General features: G+C 38.8%; 1 protein-coding gene across 2 annotated transcripts in view; it reads right to left on the bottom strand.

The window, feature by feature from the left end:
* The window catches only part of LOC149785803 (uncharacterized), a 38,520-nt gene extending 24,720 nt beyond the window's left edge, over window positions 1-13,800 (bottom strand). For both annotated transcript variants that reach the window (XM_089979739.1, XM_089979738.1), the window contains exons 1-3: window positions 13,649-13,800; window positions 3,939-4,553; window positions 1,910-3,539 (exon numbers count right to left, since the gene is read on the bottom strand). In XM_089979739.1, the coding sequence (XP_089835865.1) occupies window positions 1,910-3,539; window positions 3,939-4,553; window positions 13,649-13,742 (2,339 nt within the window). In that variant the 5' untranslated portion in view covers window positions 13,743-13,800. The remainder of the gene's footprint in view (window positions 1-1,909; window positions 3,540-3,938; window positions 4,554-13,648) is intronic.
* Between the last annotated feature and the right edge of the window lie 321 nt (window positions 13,801-14,121).

Here is a 14,121-nt window from a genome sequence, read left to right as displayed (position 1 = left end):
AGTTTCCGTCATGTTGAATCACTGTCGCATAGATTGACTGCACACAAGCGCTAGCGAATCTATATAGACCAACTGACGTCACAGACTGCTCTCTTCGGATTGGATGCGGGCTGACTGAATTTTGTAACGCGTGTTTGGATTGGTGAATGAACTCAATCCGTTTCAATCCTGCCTCTACCTATAAATAAGCGCAGTTCAGTGCATTGATTCACCTGTTCTCGTCGCTTCAAGATGTGGACCGATGTGCAATCTTCTACGCTTGTGTCTTCCATGATGTTCCGGACGGACATACCCATGTATGTCCGATCCAAGTGGGCCGTTGTCCACAGGACAAACACCAGCCTGTGGATACGTAGGATCTACGTAGAAAGACAAGGATGCCTGAAAAGAGTGCTGATTTACGGACCAACAGTGAGACGTAGCCTAAGGACAAGAAGAAGACCAATGCGGTACCATTTATGTTAATGAATACATTAACATAAACCCAAAGGCCCTTTTCAGGGCCAACCATATTTCTCGAAAAGAGATAGCCTTTCCATTGCCTACCCCTTTTTTTTTAAATTTAAATTTAAATTTAAATTTAAATTTAAAAAAACTTTAAAAAAAAAAAAAAGCCCAAAAGCCCAAACTCTATTCCCCATGTTAATTTCCCTTGTCCCTAGACAGACCCAAACTCTATGTTAAATTCCCATTGTCCCTAAAGTGGCCCAGCGTTTTTCTCCATGTTAAATTTCCATTGTACGTATATTGTCCCACGATTTTTTCTCCATGTTAAATCCCTTTGTACGTATATTGACTCACGATTTTTCGCCATGTTAAATTTCCATTGTACGTATATTGTCCCAGGGGTCTCCGTAATGCTAATTCCCATTGTACGTATAGTATCCCACTTAACTACTGATGGGTAAACTCTCTACAAAAATACTTTAGGTGTTAGATGGGTAATCTCTCTACAAAAATACTTTAGATGTTAGATGGGTTATCTCGCTACAAAAATACTTTAGGTGCTAGATGGGTAATCTCACTACAAAATACTTTAGATGTTAGATGGGTAATCTCCAGACAAATAACGGTTCAGTAATAATATATAGATGTATCATATAATCAAAGAAAATACACTGAAGCTAAATTAATGTACATTCCAAACGCAAAAGGGAGGGATGAATGGGTATACGTTATTTATTAGGTTAGGTGCATAATATAATCAGTAATAATTACGACTCGTTTCCTCCATTAACTCACAAGAGGATGACGTGTTTACTTATAGTTACTCTAAGTCTTCTTCCGATTTTGTAAACCAGACAAACAAACAAAAACAAAAATCAAAGTCGTAAAAGTGTAATATTATAAATTAAGTCGTTACAATTTGACTATTGCATGTTTATAAGCATTATCCACAATACTCAAACAAACAAAAATACAGAAATGAAAGCAACTTATGTCAATTCAAAGTTAAGTGTGTAACTTTCTTCCATATATAATATAATCTGTAAACAGAAGTCATCTGGAGATAACGTATCCCTCCATTCCCACGTTTATGTCATATCATTGTCAAACTCGGCCAATTGTTATACTACATATGTTAGTCCACTATGACCAAATATCCCCACTTTATGTACTAATTGACCAAGCTTCCTCAATTTGATAAAACTACACCTACACTATGTTTCCATGGTAACATGAACAAAATATTGAACGCGGAAAATTCTAAGTTAAAATGGCACCTCGATGCAATTTGCTTGATACGTGTACGGGATCTGTTTCTGAATACAATATTTTGAAAGTTATGCTTTGGAAACAAGAAGTTTCGCAAATAGACCAATTACAGACATAGCGATATCCATATCACCCTACCTTATACGGTAGAGAGTGGATATAAATAATATAAAAACTAACACTGGAGACCTACCGATCAAGGATGCTGTTGCTGCTGCTGCTGCTTTGGTTCGTCGACATACCATGAATGCACCTCTGGTTCCACGTTGGGCATTGCTTGCACTGCTTACCATAAAACCAGAATGTCCTCTCTTCTCTGCACTGAGGAGGAATTTCCACCAAAGGACACCCTAGATCGGGACATGGCAAGTCGTTTAACTTACCTAGGGTTGGTGTTAACGTTTCGGTGCGGGGAGTCCCTGTCATTGTAAAATCTAATCGTTTCCCAGAACCAGATAGAGGCTGACAACCTGGCCTCCACCTTGGGCAACCGGGGCAGGATACGCCACCTCGACCTCTGATAGTGGTGGGTTCCCTACACTCTGGAGGCGTGCTCTGCATCATTGGACATTGTATCGCAGGGCAGTCCATTTTATTAGGGCCTGGTGGTCGGTGAAAGTCTTGAGGAGGTTGGCCGGGATTTAAATCTGACGCAGGGGCGGGCGACGGCGTAGGGTGTGGTAGCCTGTTATCTACAAACTGTGTTCTTACATTTTCATTAATGGACGAAGATCTGCAACTTTCCTTCCACTTTTGGCAGCCACGACAAGGTTGTCCATCGTGTTGTCTTGTTTCGTACTTTCGACAGCTTGGTGGAATGAACTCAAGTGTGCAGGCCAAAAGTGGGCAATCCGGTAGATTGTCAGCAGGACCAGACAGCCTGCGCGACCACCATCCCAGCTCACCAGTGCAGTTTTCTTTCATCTTAGGACAGCTTTTGCATGGCCTACCTTTGAATTCAATTACCGTGTATTCTCGGCACTGGGGAGAGATGAAATTATCTGTGCATACCAGGTTAGAACACTGCTCAAGATTACTTGTGTAGTTATTCACTGATCTCGTATTTTCAATCGCCTGCAACTGTTTACAACTTTCTTTCCAGATCTGACACCCTCTACATGGCTTGCCATCGTGCTGTCGGACCTCAAAGTCTCTGCACTCCTCTGAAATGAGTAACAATGGACATGCCATATTTGAACAAAGCGGCATTTCTGTAAAACTAGGAATCGGAGACGGCATATCAGCTGGCGCCTTGCAACTTAACTTCCATGTCGGACAGCCCTTACACGGCTCTCCATAGTTCTGTTTGATCTCATAATCTAGGCATTCGTCAGGGATGGTAATGACGAGGCACGTGATGTTAGGACACGTGGGTAGGAAATTCGGATCCGGTAGGAGAATTTTGATGCCTATCGGTTGAGACTTTGAACAAGTTTCTTTCCATTTCGGACATCCTTTACACCTCTGATTATTATGCTGCCCTACCTCATATTCTTTGCACTCATCAGGGATCTCCACACTTGGGCATACTATATTGGGGCAGGAAGGTAAGGTGTTTATGTCACTGGTTAGAGAATTGCTACAGTTTTTTTTCCACACCTGACATCCTCTGCATAACATTCCCTGATACTGCCGTGTCTCGTAGTCCCTGCATTCCTCAGGAATCATTGTCATTGAACACACAATATTTGAACATGGTGGCAGAAATCCTGGCATTTTAACTGCTGTCATGCCGGAACTAAAAGTGGACGAATCATTCAGTCCATATGTGGTTGTAGGAATCTGCCAAGCATCGGGCCCAGGGTTGGAAACCGTTGTTGATTCTGAAACAGAAGATTTTAATTTCGTGTATTTAGCATCAGGTCCGTGGACGTATCAGCGGGCTCTGAGTTACACACACACACACACACACACATCTTGCCCAAAAGAGGTCATGCCGTGTCCTGACATTATGGATGCGATTGCTGGCTTTATACCCGGTTGGCAGAGTGGCCAATTTTGAATTATGTGAAGCATTTATTACATATAAAGCTATTGGCTTCATGTTTACCCACAAATCAGTTGCACTTGTCCATTATGACATTCGTTTAGAGTCCTGCCCAAAATAAGAAACAGTGACAAATTCCGAGTTCGATCACGGCATTGGTCTACAGCCCGATCCAAACTTCAATACAGCGCCAAAAAAGGTATTGATAAGGCGTCCTACCCAAAAGAATACTTACCTCTATCTGCATGCGGTATAATCGGCATTACATCTGACTTAAAGGTGACTGCACTGGGTATAAAATCAGCTGTGGGAAATCTGGATATTGGGCTTCTGGCAGCGTCGATAGGTGTGGATTTACACCTCGTCTTCCATTTGGGACAAGATTTACATCTCTGTCCTTCGTATTCAAGAATCTCGTATTCTTGACATTCCGCGGGAATCAGAATTCTGGGGCACGGGAGCGGGCAAATTGGAAGGAGGTCTGTATGTTCAGGAGGAAATTTTTGTGGCATCCCTGAACTGTTGTCCCGTGGAGTTATGCACCCTGGCTTCAACTTAGGACAGCCCCTGCATGATTTACCATTATGCATATCAATGTTGAAGTCCCTGCAGTCAGGAGGAATATATATCAAGGGACACCCGAGCGTTGGGCAAGGTGCCATTTTACTGGGGTCAGGCATTTGCCCCGTGGCGACACACTCTGTCTTCCAAGTAGGACAACGCTTGCACGTCTTTCCACGGAAAATGAAGGTTGAGATTTCACTACACTCAGGTGGGACGCTGGGGCATGATAGTTCTGGACATGCTACATCTGGAACTCCTTCCTGAGCAAAACTGACAACTATAGTCTCTGAAACAAAGAAGACATTATTATTATTTTAAGACAAGAAACGACAATGACGCTTCAGCAAGCATCCGACTACGGCATTACAACCGACAACTTACGTTACCAGATGGTTTCCTCATTTTGATGACTTGACGTACAGACAGACCTACTGGTTGTTACTTCATTGTGTATATGTAGGGCACTCCACTTCAAATCGATTATATTTTCTGTATAAATACCAAATTTATAATGGATTTTTGTTCTGGAAAAAAGCACTGGTTGATTTAAATATAAGATCCAAATTTGTCACCGAAAACCCTCTTAAATACATATTACCTTCAAGATGATTTAGAAACCACTGTTTATTGGTCCGAAGAAAATATTTGAGAGTATTACATGCCACATTTGAAGACGTCTGACAGTGGGGTGGGGGAGAGGAGGGGGAATAGATCTACATAAGTTTTAAAAAGAAAAAAATAATTATCTTCGATTTACTTCGTGTGTCATCTATTTACGAGAGCCCAATCATGAGACTACTTTGCTATTTCTATCACTTATAATAATTGTGTATCTCTGAAATAATTTGCATCGGCAAAGGATATAATTCTCTATTTAGAGTGAAATGGTCTGAAAGCTACTAATTAAATAGGGCATTTTTAACCGCATCTTCGCTAGCCAAGGCTCCGATGTGTTAACCGTATCTACACATTGGCGGATCGATCAGATATTTAAGTGCTTCGGGTCTGCAGGATACCTCATCCGATCTAAATCAAGTTGTTAAAATCTGAGCACTGAATTTTCATAATCAAGACAAAGGGAACACACGAGTGGAATGGATTCATAAAAAAGCAATTTTCCACTGCCGGTCCTTGTTTGTACAGCCTTTATCTCAAATACATGCGATAGCTTCTCTATACGTTGTCATACATTTGATGTTAAACTTACAAAGTATCATTTTGAAATCAGTTGCCTCTACCATATCCGCCCCATGTACAATGCACTGCTGTTACACGCTGTTGGCATTACTTACTAAGGGAGACAACTCATGAAGATCCAAATGATTTCCCTAGGACAAAGGCATTACAATATCTGATCGATCCGCCAAGGTGATGATAGGGTTAACATAACGGAACCTTGGCTAGCGAAGATGGCTTTCCCAGGAAATGAAGATAATGCATTACGTCCTGTTGGAGATCTCGTGATCTACGTTAGAAAGTTATATTCTTAAGCATGTCCACCACAATAAAACTCAGTATTTCAAGAGCAAACTGTTATTCCAGACTTTGAAATGTGACTTCAAATTGACAAACGCAGCCTTTTGATTTGTCAGAATATTTTCGAGTTACCTTTGGAGTCCAAGTTTTATGACGAAATGGCATGTTCACTGGGTGTTGTGCGAGTGCTATGGGACTGTATGATTGTTCTCGTCTGAAACTAATCTTAGTTTCTTACTGCTCTCAATTTCATAAATAAATTTTTATACTAAAACTGTACGGATGGATAACATATGTAAATAAAATTTTAATTTTCCAATTATCTAATAAAACATCCTTGCGTAGTTGGTGCTGACTCTCGACTTATTAGAGACCCAATTTCTAAAGAAAGAATAATTGTGTGATTTAAATATAGCTATGGTCACGGTTTAAAATGATTTCTATATTTAAACAAACTATCTTTACAACAAAAATCGCTTTTAAAAAGTCAAAGTTCTTAATATTTCTACATCTCCAAGTGTAGGTCCCAGTTTTCGCACCTTTGTACAAGCGTCCGTTACGCACAACAGTTTTCCTTGTTCCATGGTTGGCACCTTAGTCCACACGAAGGATTATCATTATAGCCGCCCCCACCTCCTGGTTAGACTGTATGGCTGGTACTTGAGACCGCAAATCCGTTGTTACCATCATTGCTTTTTGCTTGAGTACAACGCTAATATAGGGTATGTAATTAAGATTTAGTTATGATGCTGTATTCTCAAGAATAAAGTTTGCGTAGCATTTTGACAATTCTTATTCGTTTTCCCTTCTTGAAAGAAATCTCTTCAAATCTTATGGAACTACCATGTCTGGTTGATATATATCTACTAAGTAGAGACAGTATCTCCTCTTTTGTGCCGGGTTTTGATTTTTGATACTTTTCTTATCTCCCAACTATTAAATGTATTTGACAGCCCGACTAATCTGCAAAATATATTTTACAAAGCCCTCCGTCATGTCAGTTGATGTGGTTTGTGGACCTGTTGCATTAACATGAAGCATCTGGATTACCTCCATGGTGTCAAATATAATGCAGTCTGCTGACCATATGGAGACCCTTGCTTGGTCACGCAGATCTTTAGTTTGTGCATGAACGCAGACTGAAGACGTGACATTATGGAAGCGTCCTCTAACAAAACTGTCTGAGCGGGAGAGGCGCATTTCCAAAGAAAATGATTAGTTCTAGAGGAATGTTTTTGCAAGAATCGACGGCAAGCAGTCTAGAATATATCACGTGACTAACACAATATTCTGCATCTCAGAGCACAGTGCAAACTTTTTGTTGTTGTTGTTGTTGTGGGGTTTAACGCCATTTTTCAGCACAAGATAGGCTATACATGGCGGCCAGTATTAATGGTGGAGGAAGAACCCGGAAAACCCCGGAAAGAACCACCGACCCACGAGAAGCTACTGGCAGGCTTTCTCACATGCCCACATTGGCTGAATCTTAGACTCGAACCGCCGCAGACAGAGGTGAGATGGCAGTGATCCGTAACGAAGAGCGCTTTAGACCACTCGGCCACTCGGGGCCCCTGCAAACTTTTTAGTTGCATTCTACGTAACGAAACCTGTTGCAAAATTCACGTGATGTGATGATGGATTTGACTAATCAAATTAATCGATGAAGTATTCGCCAAGCATCTATAGAATTTTTTTTTCAATCATCATAAAATTGCTTCCAGCTTTCTAATGAGTTATATAGAGTGATCACGATTAACGAAGGTTTCAATGGTTGACATCTCTCAGCGTTTTAACAAACATCTTCATGAAAAGTCACAGAAAATACTTCAGTATGACTGGCCGTGCAAGACACCATCTTACCAGTGCATTTTCTTTCAGCATCAGTCTGATTATTCTTCCAGTATCCTCAATAATTTAAATTCAGTGGCCCTAACTTACATAATCAATCCAAACGGAAGTGAGCTTCCCATCTGACAGTTTTTCAACAAACAAGCTGGCATTTAAACCACCAGCCACACGAGGTGGCAGGCTTTTCACTAGAAGCACAATGACTGACATGTACTTGGCATGTATTTAACAACTGGACGAAAACGGGAGTGGAATCAGCTCTTTTGCGGATTGATAAACATTCCAAATGCCGAGTCTAGATCAGAAATAAACAGCTCAAATCGAAGCATAACCTTATGATTTAAGAAAAAGTCATCAGGAAACATAAATGATTGTGGGACAGTTTTCGTTCCTCTTTGATTTCTTCCAGCAGAGGGGGTATGTTGCCAGAAATAACTCAAATCTTGGATTAAAGCAGAACTGACCTGGACGCCCGAGAAAAATGTTTTAGTTCGTTCATATGTTTGTGAAGTTGACGTGATATGTGCATTTCGTTTTCCTCACACCAGTGTCTAAACTGGATGAGAAGTCTTAAACTAAGAACTTCATAAATACGTTTTAATGCTTTAGCGCATATTCATAGCCTTTGCCCTCTTGTATATGTTATATTATACCGCCATCAGTGAACATCTTATTCAAATTCTGTGCATGATACACAGTAAGTCAATACTTGAATATCATCAAAAGTTTCGACTCCCATAATCATACTTAGCCCTGCGTGTTTAAGAGAGAATATCGATGATTTGCTTTGGTAGTAATATCACATTCTATAGCCAGACATTTTGGATCTAGTTAATCATCATGCATATTGTCATCATTATGACAAATGTTTGACAGCCACCATAAAACTTTCTGCGTAAGAGGATCTTCAAGTCATTCTGAGAGTCAATTTTCATTTCATTTGTGGAATACAGTGTATAACCTATGGGTGTAAGACTGAGAGTAACAAATCTCCTTGCTGTCAAAATTGGGGTCAGGCTGAGTAAAAACAAACTTCGGTATCAAAACTGGAGTCAAATTACAAATTTGGGGGTCTCTGAGGCGCAAATGAGGGTAAAGAGAAACACTGGAATAGTATTAGTTTTTAATGAATCTGTGTTATTGACGACTTTTTGCTGCAGTATTTGTATTGCTCCAAGCATAGTGGTATTCTCGTTATCCAATATCATAGCCAATATTGAGTCACACGGTTTGAGGTTCGGCTTCTTCTGCCATGACCTTGCTGAACTGACCTAGTTCTTCTGCTGTACGAAGTGTGTCTCTACGACCCATCTGGCCAAATATTACAACAACGTCTTTTGAAGTGTCGTATTATTCTAGTTTTTCCATTCTTGTTTACAGGGCTAGTTCACATAATCTCTGTTTTAACATATTGATAACAAAATTTTTGTCCATAAACATAGTAGGATCCAGTGGGTTGGATACCTTGTTAGCTAGACCACTTTAAGCTACATACTGGTATGGTTACTCCTTAACAATGTTCAGACCATAAAAGGTCCATTGGTCCTTCTTAGCTACATACTGGTATGGCCCCACCCCCCTAACGAGACCACTTTAAGGTACCTACTGGTATGATTCTCTTCTTAACTAAACCACTTTTAATTAAATACTGGTGTGGATACATCCTTAACGAGACCCCATTTAGTTACATACTGGAATGGTTACCTTCCTAACGAAGCCCCTTTAAGTTACATACTGGAATGGTTACCTTCCTAACGAAGCACCATTTAGTTACATACTGGAATGGTTACTTTCCTAACGAAGCCCTTTTAAGCTTCACACTGTTTAATTAAGCTCCTCTTATGTACATGCCTGATATAAGTATCTCCTTAAATATGCGCCTATAAGCTACTTTGGTATGGGTACCTCTTTAACTACACACCATTTGCTTCATACGGGTATGTTTATATCTTTCAATATGTCTCTTTTAACTTTTTACTGGTATGGGTACCTCCTTAACTAGATCCCTTTTGCTGATTACTGAGGTCCGTACCTCCTTGACGAGACCCCATTTAGCTACATACTGATATGGATACGGCTTTAACTAGACCCCTTTAAATTAAATGTTAGTGTGGGAACCTCCTTAAGCAGGCCTTGTTTAGTCATATAACGTGGCTACCTTTCGGAACAAATCCCTTTCAAGCTACATATTGTTGTTGTTACATCTTTATCTAGGCTCCTCTTACGGACATAACTGATGTGGATACTAGGCCCATTTTAGCTGCATATTTGTATGGGTACCTCCTTGACAAGGCCCATTTTAGCTGTATATTTGTATGGATACCTCCTTGACAAGGCCCATTTTAGCTGTGTATTGGTATGGATACCTCCTTGACAAGGCCCATTTTAGCCGTATATTTGTATGGATACTTCCTTGACAAGGCCGATTTTAACTGCATATTTGTATGGCTACCCCCCCCCCCCCTTACAAAGCCAATTTTAGGTGTATATTTGTATGGGTACATCCGTGACAAATCCCATTTTAGTTGCATATTTGTATGGGTAATTCCTTGACAAGGTCACTTTTAGGTGTATATTGGTATGGATGCCTCCTTGACAAGGCCTATTTTAGCTGCATATTTGTATGGTTACCTCCTTCACACGGTTCCATGTAGCAGCATAATGGTATGGTTACCTTGATATGGGTGTGTCCTTGGCGAGGCTCTATTAGCTTCATACTGGTCTAGTTAGATATCTCCTTAATTAGACCGCTTTTGCCAACATACTGGTATGGGTACATCCGTAATCAGGACCCTCTAGTTACATACTGGTATGGGTAATTCCTTAATTAGGACCCTCTAGTTACATACTGGTACGGGTACCTACTTAATAAGGACCCTCTAATTACATACTGGTACGGGTACCTACTTAATTAGGACCCTCTAATTCCATACCGGTACGGGTACCTACTTAATTAGGGTCATTTTAGTTACATACTTATATAGTTATTTCCTTAAATAATCCAATTTTAACTACATGCTGGTATGGAGACCTCCTCAACTGAGCCCCTTTTAGCGACATATTGGTATGGGTATCTTCCTAACTATGCTCCACTAATTACTTTCCTGGTATGGGTACCTCCATAACTAGACCCCTTTTATCTACATACGGGTATAGTTATATTATTAACTAGGTCAATATAAGCTACATAACTGATATCGATACTCCTTTAACTTCATACTAGTATGGGTACCTGCTTAACTAGTGGCCTTTAAGCTACAGACTGGCATGGGTATTTATTTATATATGTCCGTTTTATCTACCTAAAGGTATGGTTACCTCCTTAATTAGGCCCGTTCAATTACACATTGATATCTTCTTAACGTGGTCCCTTCAAACTATATAGGTATGGTTACCGCTTAACTTGGCCCCTGCAGCTACATACTGGTATGGGTAATTTCTTAACTAGGCCCCTTTAAGATACAGATTTATATGGGCATCTTTTTCATTAGGCCATTTAGGTTTCATACTGCTTTGGGAAGCTCCTTAACTAATCCCTCTTTAGTTAAATGTTTGTATTGCTACGCGCTTAACTAGGCCCTTTTCTTTTTGTTACATACTGGTATATTTACCTTCTTAATTAAGAACTTTTCAGCTCCCTACTTTTATGCATATTTATTGTACATTGCTCGATAGTTTTTTAAATTCATTATATGCATTGGGTTATGTAAAATGTATTTTGTAGTTGACCCTGTCCAAAATTAAGTTCATTATCTACCTGACCAGAATCATTGGCATTTTTACAAAATATATTATGTAAACAAGTAAAACAGAGCTAATATTTTCTCTACGAGTGTGGTTTTCATATTAAGATTGTTATCAATAGAAGTAAACATGTTTATCTTGGTCTGAGTCAAATACATTCTGTTTACCCTGTTCTTTATTATAATTTTGGTAAAATAATCTTTTTGAATGGAAATTTCTATTAAGTAATATGTTGGTTGGGTTTCTTTTAGAAAATGCTAATTGTGACCTGGATCAATTAGAGAGCTTTAAAATCTTTTGTACTGGGAAAATTATTTCTTTGTGCTATAAGACCTCGAGGCAGAATCATTAATTGTGTCAATGTTTATACCGTAAGTTCTTTTACATTTCACTTTGTATTCAGGGGAAATACATTATTTGTTGAATAATACAAAGCTTGTTGGTTCTCATTGTTTTCTATTACTCTTTTTAAAACTAGAGTCGTAATAATACTGGTTTAGTTAATCCTTAACTAGGTCCCTTTTAGGTACAAACTGGTATACGTAACTCCTCAACTGGATTCCTTTTACTTACATAGTCATGTTCTTACCTCCTTATCAAAGCCCATGTTAGGTAGATACTGACATGGATGCCTCCTTAACTAAAGTCCTTTTGACTAGGTAGTTGATATCGGTACCTCCTTAACTGACCCATTTTAACTACAAACTGGTAGGATACATCCTTAACTCGGACCCTTTTAGCTGCATAGATGATAGGGGTACCGCTAAAGCTGGACTCCTTTTAGGTACATAAGTTTTGCACTATAAATATGATGATGCTATAAAAAGGTGTGATTAGACGAGTGGGGATATTGTATTCTTGTCCAAGCAATTCTGCTTGACGAAATTATCTGCTTGGCGCTTAAAATTAGTATCATCTTGAATGATTCAAACAAAATATGAATAAAAATATTTTGATGGCAGTGTAGAATTTCTAGAATTTTAAGTCTGTTTCTTTTTTTAAAAAGCAGAGAAAATCATTAACAAAATTATCATTTTTTAGTTGCGTCTTTCAAGTAGTTTGAAGTACATAATAAAAGCTTGAAACAATCTTATTCACGTGGAGAAAGGAAAATAAATGATGGGCGCAAAATATTTTGCAGGCTATAAGCAAAAAGCATATATTTCTGTTTTGATTGAATAGCGTGCAATTTCTTTTATGATACGTATCTCTGATGTGATAAGTTAGGTTGTATTATGGCTGTGCCATTTTTTTATTAGGGTAACTTCGTGACAAAGTTGAAAGATATTAATCAGTTTCTGTCAACCATAATGTTTCTGAAGACCCTGTGACAATTTTGACAGCTAGCAGTACATCAGGGACGGTTGTTTCATATTGTACGGCAAGCTTTGATGTGGATGTTTGTCCTTGGTCGGAGACTTTTGGAAGTCATATAAGCTGACTGGGTCTTACAGGAAAGGAATACGATTAGTGAATTTTAAATGTATTGTATGCATTATCCAGTCATTGTTTTAAGCACCAGGTTATATCAAGCCATGCTTTTTAATTTAATGGCGGTGGATATCAGGTTTTTGTAATAATACCTTCTTAACTATGTCCTGCTAAGCAGATTGTTTTTAAAAAATGTTGTTTTTTCGAAAAAGATATAAACATCATATTAATGTTTTCAAGTGTGAGTATAAACCCAGGCAAATACAATTTTCTTGTCCTTGTCTTCTTTTGTACTAGAAATCACATAATTTAACAACTGATAACTCTTTCGTAAATTTAACCAAAAAAATAAAATTGCAAAGATATTGTTTTTATCGTAAAGACTGCTATAATTGTCTCAATAATTTCGCGAAAATGTTATACAGCAAATATGCTCAATGTGCTATTATCGTGGGAATTGCACGGTGATAATATTATGATTTCTGGCATCGCCCTTTTCATTGGGTATGATGAATCACCTAGATAAAAGAATCCGCAACCGATACTTATTTGCCAGGAAATCGTTCACTAGTCAATGATACCGAAAACTGCCAAAACCTGTGCTGCTATATCATTAGATACACTGTCCAATGATTTTACTTTCAATTAATTCAACGTGAAGAGAAATATATATGAAGTAGCAGAAACTATTTCTGGAAACACTGATCGAACGTTTTGGATATTTTCTGTACAAAATCGTATGACTAATAAAGCTTAGTAAAAACGAAAACAGTCAACAACAACAAAATGGAAATAGCCATGAACGACAATGATTTTCGAAAATTGTGAGATTGAGTAAAGATGTGATAGAAGGAAAAAATGTTGACGAGGAAATGTACTCACCAACGACAAGTAAGATGGCTAAATAAAACCTCATGTCTATTCCACGGTTTAGTGTTATGTTCTGAAATGCCAGGAATGAGGTGCTCTCATGCATATATTCAATTTCTGAGAATGTTGAGCTTAAATCAAGTGACTCATTTCTCGTGCATCACAAAAACAACTGAGCCGACCGACGTAACTAGTGAATCTTCCGCTAACAAATGTGACACAGAAAACATGGCTATTTGACGTAAAGCCATTCCTTTTTTGATTGGTCAATTCCAGTATGTCACCCAGAAACATGTCAAAAATAAATGTAATGCGCATGTTAGTCATCATATAATTTAATAGCGATCAGCAGTGGACGTGATCTGACGGTTATTGGAAATGGTGGTTTGGTCGAACCCTCTCTACTCCGCCCCTGTCTGTACTTTAGTGTTTTCTTGCAAGGCATATTTTACTCTGACACTGTCGTGTTTCTTTAGGAAAGGGTA

The sequence above is a fragment of the Sinohyriopsis cumingii genome, chromosome 13 (genome assembly GCF_028554795.1).
Source record: "Sinohyriopsis cumingii isolate HCF-2022 chromosome 13, ASM2855479v2, whole genome shotgun sequence".
Classification (NCBI taxonomy): Eukaryota; Metazoa; Mollusca; class Bivalvia; order Unionida; family Unionidae; genus Sinohyriopsis; species Sinohyriopsis cumingii.
The sequence above is the reverse complement of the archived record's forward strand: the minus strand, read 5'-3'. Positions and strand labels throughout refer to the sequence as shown.